The 11,133-nt window shown below is 33.8% G+C and overlaps 1 protein-coding gene across 1 annotated transcript; it reads left to right on the top strand.

Moving 5' to 3' along the window:
- Positions 1-1,172: 1,172 nt before the first annotated feature.
- LOC127870710 (uncharacterized) lies at positions 1,173-10,375 on the top strand. The gene is made up of 3 exons (XM_052413143.1): positions 1,173-1,184; positions 3,661-3,787; positions 7,490-10,375. Exon 3 carries the CDS (start codon positions 7,498-7,500, stop codon positions 9,715-9,717), a length of 2,220 nt encoding a protein of 739 aa, XP_052269103.1. The 5' UTR covers positions 1,173-1,184; positions 3,661-3,787; positions 7,490-7,497; the 3' UTR covers positions 9,718-10,375.
- Positions 10,376-11,133: the final 758 nt, after the last annotated feature.

Genomic DNA, 11,133 nt, shown 5'->3' on the forward strand with positions numbered 1-11,133 from the left:
TTAATAGTATTCTTATAGTATATAGTATAGTATATATGATTTAAGCATTCATATTTAAATTACGATCGAGTGGACACCAATCCCAAGTAAGTTTGAGTTGAAGTGTATCATTCTTCGTTCAAATAAATTTCATTAGTTGAAATTTATTATCAATACACAAACCTTTTTTGTACGTATAATGTGGAATTTCGGATCACCGTTTTAAATCCATAACAAGTCTTGTGGTCCTAGCTTTACCTAAGTTAAGTGCAGTATTTTGATTTCAAAATGTTTCTGAATAGCTCACTGCTGCAACAAAGATGAAACGACAAACGACAAAGATTAAAAAAAAAAATTAAAAGCGCGATCGGTACGGTGCACAATTGACAACCGCCTGTAAAAATAGATGATTTGACTGCATATACAAGGAGCAACCATATAATAACGACTACTAACTTGTTACTTATTGTTAATTCAAAAATATGTATAAGCACATTACACATTATCGTTTCCGAAATAAATCTGTATTTGTTATTGTTTCAACCTCTGAGTTTCTTCCTTATATGAGTGCATATATTGATCAAGCCGTTTATGAAGAGATAATATGCATATTATAACATGCGATTAATATTTATTGGAACACAGCCGAATGCTCCAAATAATGTGCGAATATTAGTCACGCGGATAGTTTGTACGTTTATTATCAAACGCTCCGTTTACATATATTGGAACGAATCGATATGTTTTACGAAAAAAAATCGAAACCCTGTACGTGCTGTCTGGCAACCAAACGGCAGAGTTCACTTTAAAGAAAGATTAATAGACGTCAAGATTATAAATTTACGCAAAAATGATTACATTTATATAATTATTTACCTTTCAAACGGTATTGTAAGTAAGCTATGTTTCACAAACTTTGATAACTCCTAACCTCCCATCGTCGTTCATCTTCTTGGCGGTCTCATTCGTTTTATTGATTATGATCCGTTTCTTTGGCTAGACACTCACATGTCAGTCCCGACGCTTTCATGGGTTTGCGCTTGCCGTACTTTGGGATCCCACGTTTACCTCTCCATGTGATCTATTTTAAGAATTATCATCACTTAAACTTTTCAATTCGAGATTCTCCGAGTGTTTTGTGTTGACCTTGGTACCTAAGATACAGTGTGTATGTGTAGATTTATATCAATTGGTGTTTGTCACAAGGTAAGAGTTTGATTGTTTGTTTGCCTTGGTTCTCAGTTATTGGATGCTGGAAACTTTGTAAAGTTTATTTATGAATGTGTTTACCTGTCCGCTAAGGTTTAATTCGGATTGATTTTTTTCGGAAATTTGATCGGGATATTGTTTATCGACATCAAATGGACTACTTTTCATTGTTTCCGTGTTTGCAGTATAATTTCAGTATCAATACAGTCCCTTTATCGTATCGCAATAGGTTTGTCTGTGCCCCGTATGTCTCGGAACGACGCAAGATACAAGATACAAACTTTTATTTAAAGTCGGTTTACAGTAACAACAGTTCAAACATTAGCTATGTATAGCTATTTACCGACACATTCAAAGGCATTATGGTTCTCTACAGGGCATATCTACATACAAATCATATTCAGTTTTAGTAACAATCCACATGTTAATAAATGTATAACTATATATAAAAAAATACATACACATACAAAATACTACATATTCTAGTAAAAAACAAGGAGCTGGCACATACAAGTAAAAACTGAGATGCTAGGGTGATTTTCATCAGCTGTAAGGGATTCATTTCCTATGTTTTGTGCCACATTTACAAAAAAGTTAATGAATATTTCCCCGACATGTTCTTGATTTGTAATAAGTCTGCCATGTTCGTTTAGAATAGTGTCTTTATAAATATTACTGCCTTTGTTGGTTATAAAAAGGTTTGACAGTTTTCCAGAAATCATGAGATTTGCATCCCCCTGTACACCTTTCAATGAAGTAGTTATTTAAAGATTTAGGTTGTATTTTGGTAACAAGATTTCTTTGTTGTCTGTAATTTTCCCAAATTTTTGTATTTTTATTATTTAAATATGTATTATGAAGCATTTTTATTTTATATATTACACTTTTTAATTGTTTATTCATGTATGGCACTGGTTTTTTGGACTTTTTTCATTTTAACTGGTGCATGCTTATCAGTTACATTTAAAACGTGTTCCTCAAAAGTATTATACAGTTTATTTACATCTGGTTCGTTATAGTCAACATATGAAACTTGTGTTTCTAACTCAGGTTGAAATAAAAAAATATCAACATTTTTAAAACTTCTGTAATTTCGATATTCTTGCTTTTTATCGGGTATGCTATATTTAAGCTGCACCCCAATCAGATTATGAAAACCACTTAAACCACAATTAAAGTTACAAGTTTTCCCTAAAAGTTCAGGATTATATGTTAGGATAGCATCTACCAGACTTGGGTCTGCATTTTTAGTAAAACAAGTATGATCTGTAATAACATTTTCTAGACTAAAGACATCATATATATCAAGTAATGGTTGACTTTTACTATTTCTCATTAAATCATAATTTAACCCTCCGATCAGTAACAAATGGTCATATTTTTTCAAGCATTTATCCAAGATCAAAGTACAATTTTTATGAAAGGTTTAATTGTCTAATACTGGTGGTTTGTAGCAGCCATTAACTTTCCATTTGATTTTACCAAGTGTAACCTCTATAGAAATTCTATGTTATTGAATTCTAAATTATTATTTCTGTCACATGTAATGTCAGATCTAATATATGCGGCTATACCTCCTCCATGTTGGTTTCTATCAGCTCGCCATATGTGGTAATTATCAACTTCAAATTCTGCATCTGTGAAAGAGTCATCTATTTTTGTTTCTAAAATAAAAATGAGGTCAACAGTGTTATCTATAAGTAATTCTTTAATATAAATAAATTTGTGTCTCAGACTATTTATATTTAAGCTTGCACAGATGAAATCAGTAGGATGTTTTTGTCGTAATACATAAAGAGAGTCAAAAATATTGTCATTTGTCACTGGTGCTTCTTGTGAAGAGGGAGGATCTGAACTTGCAGATAGATCAAAGAAGGAGTCTGCGAAGTGGAAGTGAGTACAGGCGTTACAGGTCCAAGGGGTATCATTTTTGCCCAGCTTGTATTCGTCGGGTGAGATGCCTTCACATTTAATGTGTACCCACTGTAGACAGGCTTCACAATAGATAGCCCTATGGTTTTTGGCAACAGGTTTATAGCATTGTCCACAGGGAAATCGTACCGGCCCAGGATTTAGTGCAACGTCACCGCAGATGAAAAGTAGCAGGCTAAAGTGTTTTCTTCTATGGAGGTTTATAGGTTGTGACAAAGGACAGTTTCTCGAGTGTTTAATGGCGTAATATAATGCACTGTAGAAATCACAGACAGAGTGCTGGGAGATGATCAAGTTCCAAGGTTTAAGGCATGTTGACTGATGATCATAGTGCCACACTGTGTAATAGACTACTACAAAGTTGTTATTTTTTGGAGCTGCGTTAATAAGAAACTTAAAGTTTACTTGTATTGGTGGGTCTGTTTTGTCTGTAGAATTCTGTTCTGCGCTGCGACGTAGAGTGTCTGTGAAGAAAAGGCTGGGTGTATACGACAGCACAATAAAAAAGTGTACACACTCGCATGACTTTGTTTACTTCCGGGCGGTGTGTCATTGTCGAGCTCCCCAGAAGAGTGGTCCGAAGCTACCGCAAAAGGCTTCAGCGAAAAACGAGTTGAAGCAAAGACGAAACAGACGAAGCAGAAAATACATCCAGAGAAGAAAACTGGTAGCGTGGATAGGTTGCGATGTGTAGATCTTCAGTTAGTAGGCTGTCAGCGCCGTTATATCCGTGCTCCACCCACTTATTCGAACAGCTGATCACACAAAAGTCCGTTTTACAATATTTTCAGACGATTTAAGAGCACGTAGAATATTGTCCTGTTAGCATAAGCTGTAAAATATTAGTTTAAAACTCGAAATCTTTTTAAAATATGTTTAAAATAACTGATAAATTGTATTTTTCTAAGGGTGTTCAACATGTTCAACTTTCATTCACTTATGTGCACTACAAAGACTCATTTACTTACACGCATTATGTCGCAGCTCAGTCACTCATTTAAAGGTAGCTTTTTTCTTCTACCCATCGTGTTTGCTGATTGCCAACTTCACATATTTTTAATCAGTACAGTACAGCACATACATGCATATACCTAATCTCATTTACTTCCACATTTGTTGTTTGTATAACTATTGAATTACATCTAAAAATGTATTAAAACTGTCAATGTTAATACTTTTACTTTTATTTCTCCATATACAAGATACGAAGATCGAAACACAATATAACTATATATGTACAAGGGTTCAGGTAAATACAAACATAAACGATATATATGGATGTTAACATCAATATCAGCAAAAAAGACAGAACTTTATAAATATTATTATTTAGTAAAATCGCGATCCTTTGTTATTATTTGTTACTTAGAGGAGTCTCCAAGTTGTCCCATCCAGGAGGCAAAAGCGAAATTCTAGTCAGGCAGCCAGGAGTATCATTCATGTTATCATGATCATTATGTTAAGTTAGATATATAACCATCAAAACTCTAGCCTAGCACCGAAACACGAAATTGCTAGACATGCATATATTCATACATGACTTTGAAAAGTTATGCACTGACAGGTCATGCACCATTTAAATGATTAAGATTCATGATTTAACGATCGATATCAAAAGTGATTTAAACTATTAAAGTAAATGTATACAACCATTAGCATCTATTGCACATGCACTCAAATATAAACAAAATATTTTAGATCGTTTTTGGTAAACAGTATAAATGGTGTATATGAATCAATTAAATTGATATATATATATATATATATATATATATATATATATATATATATATATATATATATATATATATATATATATATATATATATATATATATACATATATACAACTATATATATATATATATATATAGTTGTACTTTCGTATGATTTTAATAAGTGTAGTTCGTACCACGCGCAAAAGTGTGTATGTAAAGAATTAAGTAAACACATTTTGATAGTATGCTGTGAAAGAGTATGTGCTGTCATTTAAATCATTTACATATATGATCTAAAATGAATGAGTTTATATATTTGGCTAAAGTGAGGCATGTTTGTTTGCAAAGTTTCGGTAAGAAACTTGAGACTGCGGAATATAAGTTCCGAATTGTATGGTGGCACTAATGTGACTTAAGTCATTTCAACGGCTTCGTACCTCGTTTGTACGACAAAGCTGCAACGAGTTCATTAACTCATGGGAACGAGATATAATGTCGTGGGTACGACTTGGCAAGTCGTGGTAACGGCATCTCTCTCTCGTGGGAACAACTTAGCTCTCGGTGGAAAAAATAGGTAACTAATTGAAATTACTTTGTAACTCATAGCAACTAATACGTGGTTACGAAATGTTCAACCAGAATACGTGTTGATTAAAGCATGGTTCTAACTGAGTGATACAGAGAGGCTAACACAATGCCAACCAATTTAAAATTGACAGATTCACCCTCGTAAAATGCTTTTCAAGTTGTTTGGATTCAGCTCGGTTGATAATTTCGTTACAGCCAATAAGTTCATACGATTTACTAAGTATTTCCCACGACCTAGGTATGTACGTCGTTTCCGCGAATTTATTGTTCTAATGACCTACTGAGAGGTCCCCACCTCTTACGAATTCAAGCAACATTAATTAAAACACCATGTCACCATAAGCGAAGCTTCGCGCTAGCACTACACCGCGCAGGCTTTTGAAACATCACGTTGCTATTGATGCTTATCAATTTCCGAAAATATTTATCTTTGTCAGGAGTGTATTTTGTTCTTGCTTTTTTAAATGTAATGCATTACATTATTTTCTGAATGTATGGCAATTGGTTTGAAAATTGTCACAAAACAAACGTAGGGTACTTAAATTACCTTACATGACCTTTAGATTGTTGTGTAAATTTTATCAATATTGTTTTGTTTTATTGCGTCGTGAAAAAAGAAACTGCAATAATGATGCGATAAATGTAATACATTGCTAATGTCGAATGCATATACATTTTAGTTTATTTGCTTTGCACGAAACGCCCGAACCACGAGCTAAGGCATGTGGATTAGGGTTTCTAAGCTCGCTTAACGTATCTGCATTCAAAACTACAAGTAACCTGCTACTCTTTTAGTATAATATAAATCTATATTTTATAGTCATTATGTAAAACATTTTTGGCATTACATGGAATTAAATAGACGATAAAGCATTTTAAACATGAAAAAATCGTTAAGTATATGTCACAATTGCAATCCGGTATGTATATGCGTGCATTCGTCTGTTTATGTGTCCGTTTATGCTCCTCCGATTTTATTATGTACCTGTACAATTGACTGACAAATGAATATGTAAAAATAACTTAACAAAAACGATTACCATGTGGAGATGGTTTTTTTGCGCAAACGACATGTTTCCATACTCAAAGGTCAGGCGCTTCCATAAGGGTCGAATATCATCTATATTATGCCTTTTTTCATTTTAAAGTAGAAACACCTGTACCCATAGTCCAAATGCGAATGTCATTCTAAGCGGTCAAACTTCATCACTCTTAAGGCAATTTGAAAGCAACTTTCCGCAAGAGACCACCATGCTGTTTGGATGTTTTGCGCGCTATACCTACGTTCATAGCTCAAGGTTACATATGGAAATTTAGGATAGGAATCTGGCGAAAACGTAAATGTTCCTATTTTCTGTCAATATTTGTGATGGTCTTTTTTGCTACGTTTCATTTTGCCCGAGTCCGTCGCCCGTCTTCCCGTCGGCGTAAAACGCGTACTTGATAACAATGATTATAAAGCGTTTAAAAAAACACCCTTACAGCGAATCAGTAGTCCACATGCGTGGATACAAACGCTTACGGTCTATAAAGCCTGATTAAACGTTTTGACACTAGACAGACTTCACAGGAAATCCATTGATATTTTAGTGAAGCTATTTATAAGAAGAGCCTGTAAAATGCTTAGTATATTACTTAACAGATGATTTTTGACCAAAGTCTTGCTCGCATCGCTGGTGTTTCATTAACCAAAATTCTTAATCCAAGAACACCTCGCCGATTCGTTAAATCTTAGTTCTTTTACAATGTGATGGTATGTTTTAAACACTTTTCTTGCTGATTGTGTTTTCTTCTTCGCCAATACAATAGATGCTCGCAAAAAAAGCAAACGGAATTTAATTCTCCAAATAATTCCATGTTTAAAGTCTGACGGGTGTCGTTGAAACCTTGTTTTGTTATCACCCGGATACAAGGAAACAGCGCACATGTTCACGCCTAAAATTCGTCCGGAAACGGACTCAAGTAGGAAGGCACATACACGCGGACAACGGAAACATGTCATTACTGTACACACAAAACCGTTGCTGACAACACATAATTGACAAAATTCAACTTCCTTTTCAGGATCACAGATGGCAGTCCTGAACTTCCTGGCAATGAAAGCAGCCGTCTCCATTTGTGTTATTGGAGCATTAATTTCATATCACCACGGATTTACATATAAAACAGAGTTTACCATATTATACGTTGAGGCAATCTTCATTGTTCTTACGTTAACGGCAAACAAGCTGGAAAATATTAGACCAATTATTACGGCTTTGGTTATATTATGCTTGCTACCAAATTCAGTCTCTGAAAATGAATTTCAAAGACACCAACATTTTTATGAGGACAACGTTTGGCCATATTTTCAATATAAAATGACTCTTATATGGTGTTACAGAGAATGTGTAATTTTTCTTAAATTTATTATCAGTCTTTTTTCGAATTTTAAAGTTCGAAAAGTGGACGTTTTATGCTACCTGTTATACCTGGTTACACAGGCTGTCGTGCTTTTGTTCATCGTGGTGAATGTTGCGATGATAATATATTCACGTCTTTATCTCGCCGTCTATGAAAACTTCGTCCACTCTTTTGATGAAAACATCACAACTAGCTATGCTGAAGGTTTCTTTGGCCCAAAAGTTTTGAACAAAACACTCTATGATAATCATGTTATGCACGAACAATCTTACTACCAAAATAAAATGGGTGAATATATTCTCAGAGATGATAGGATGTTCACAAGGGACCAAATGCCTCAACTTCCACATTTTCGTTATTCAGTTAAAAGATATTTAGGAGAAGATGTAGAATTGACGTGTGGTTACCGGTTTATAAAAGGTCATAAAAGAGATAATTGTTGGACAATGTGGTCTTTAAACGGAACAGGTATACATGGCAAGTCATCTCGACATTCAACTAAAGAAACTATAAGTGAAAGTGAATATACATACATGGATATTCAGTCCACATTTACGATTCGTGTACTTCAAAAGTCCGATTTCGGTGATTATGAGTGTCGCGTGCATTACTTTTATTATGAGAAAGACGCAACTCTCAAACGGGCAGAAAAAACTTTGATAAAAAAGACCTCCCTTGTTGGCATAATTTCATTGGAGAAGATCGAGACAAGAACAACTATTTTAAGGCGGGATGTGGGTAATTTAATTGCTAGTCACGTATTCTTTTTGTACCACACAGTTGAAGACATTTCAGACATAAGAATTGAATATACCATTAACGACAAACCTGTTGATGTGACTTGTCCAGGTTATTCTACTATCATGTGCTCTCTTGGAGCTAATATTTTAAAACGAAATATGCAGATATTGCGCAAAATTGATATTCCATATATTGATATCGGGGAGCTCGAAAGAGGATCACAATTAAAGGCTGCAGTTATCTATTACTGCATGTGTCCCAGAGCATTCGGAATACATCGTGTTAATTTCATTCGCTACGTGAATGATTCAACAAGGAATAAGTTTGTCTACATGGACATTCAACATCCATACGTGTTCGTCGTACTACCACGATCAGCACCATCGTTATTCCGTTTCTCTGATGATGCGACATTATATGCAGGTATCGAAGATCTCGTAAGCTCAAATCAGCCGCTGGAATTTATAGAAATGAAATTTGAATATCTTAATGGATTTGTAGTTGCAAATGAGCACAAGTCACTTTTAATAGCGAACATTATTCAAAACGCTGTTTTTGTTTGTTTGGTGGTTATCCTATGCATAGTTATCAAATACACGGCAAGGGTTTACTTTACTTATGTTTTACGTAAACCAGTCAGACGTATTCTTTATCGTTTGCCTAATATTAACCACATGCCAATGATAGATAATTTTGTATACGATGTATACATCTCCCACTCTGAGCAGGAATACGAATTTGTGACTCAGAAACTTATACCGTTTTTGCAGGATCATGTACATTTGAAAGTGTGTTTCTCAGCAAGTGACGCAATTGAACCAAATCGATCACGTATACATGGGTTCATCAAATGTACTCATCAGAGTCGTAAAATAATACTGGTTTTATCTCAAGGGTATCGTGACGAGAAATTATGTGAAGACCTTCAACTGCAGCACATAATTTTACCACTGACGTACGAGAATAAGCGCCAAAGCTCAGACATATTATGTATTTTGTATGATGAAGGAGCCAGATTCCCGCCTGTTTGGGAGTGGAACACACACGTTCAGCGATTAGCATGGAATAATCATTTGCCCGAAAATGTTAAGCTAGAATCCGTACGGAGATGGGTAACAACGGGTCGGCTGTTACCAGCACTAGGATAATAGGCATTGAAAACTGTTAAATATGTTAACAAAGGGTTAACAAAGACATTGTCAATATTTGCCGTCATAATGATGTAAATAGTATGCTGTCATATATTATTATGAGTATGTTGCTAACTGCAATTACGTTTATTTAACTTCATTATGTGAACAACGAATATAAATTATTTTCGTCTTTAAATTGTATTTCTAGTTAATTTATTGAAGCATATGTTTTTCTTCATCTATATTTTGTTTCCATCGCATTATTATGTTGATATAATGTTGACATATCGAATATTATAATTTCCATAATCAGTCCGTAATATCTTATGTTTTATTGTCATCAATACTATTACTCAAGGTATGTATTGCTCAAGTTCTAATCAGAGTTACAGAACTTTATTTAAATTGTATATTTTATATAAACTATTAACTGTTGTTGAATGTTATTTTTGTGTTTATGCTTATGTTTCTGATCATGTTTGATACGTTTACTTATGTACTTATTCATCTTTCTTTGAACTGTGTTTTTATAAAAAAAAATCTGAATAGTACCGTCCATGTGTGATTGCACTATACATATGCCATTATTTCTTACAATAAAAGAGTAAACATAATTTAGATCTATACGTAAATGAAATGTGTAATGTAATTTGAATATATTTTATTAATTTTATACATGAGTTTTTGATGCAGCTCGACACAATAAAACTACTCATATACAGGCCTCGCCATGTTTATGCGAAGCCTCACCTAAAAAAATACACAACAATAGGGCAATAAAATGTTATTCTCTCTCATATATATGTAATAGGGATATCTATCTAATATTATGCAATTAACAGAATATATGTATGTTCACAAATGTGCATATGAAATGTGATATGAACTATGCAATGATATATAAACTTAATCGACAGTAATTAAAATGTGTATGCATTACTATGCAATACACTGCAAAACAAGCATTTCTTTTCGGTAGGTAATAAACAAAAAAATGGGGGAAAAAACAGCCAAAATTAAAATTTTGCTTGCAATTCAATTATCTCAAAATGTTAAACCTTTCAAAATCAAAATAAACGCCGAATATCTTGTAAAGATATTTATTATTCAACATGCGAAGCTCTCGTTTTTCCGGTAATTCGATGAGTCGATTGTTAATGCATAATAGAAATAAATGTTAGCGCTCTCCTTAGGAGTCTAAAAAAGATCTTGTACTGATAATTGCAAACTTTGTTTAAAGTTTTAGTTTTGCTTGAACAGTTGTACATGGTTAGTGCTAAGTAAAGTTTATTAAAAATGTACTTTGCTTGCCTTATATTTATACAGACAAGACTGAATGGTAATGATAGGTCATGTATTTGATGTTTTAATGTTACATTCGGATGAAGAACGAAACACTTTTACTGATAAATTCGTTTAAATAAGCGAAGA

The sequence above is a fragment of the Dreissena polymorpha genome, chromosome 3 (assembly GCF_020536995.1).
Source record: "Dreissena polymorpha isolate Duluth1 chromosome 3, UMN_Dpol_1.0, whole genome shotgun sequence".
Taxonomy (NCBI): Eukaryota; Metazoa; Mollusca; class Bivalvia; order Myida; family Dreissenidae; genus Dreissena; species Dreissena polymorpha.

Excerpts from the sequence above, each read along its gene's own strand:
- LOC127870710 (XM_052413143.1), top strand. The coding sequence starts at position 7,498 with ATGGCAGTCCTGAACTTCCTGGCAATGAAAGCAGCCGTCTCCATTTGT.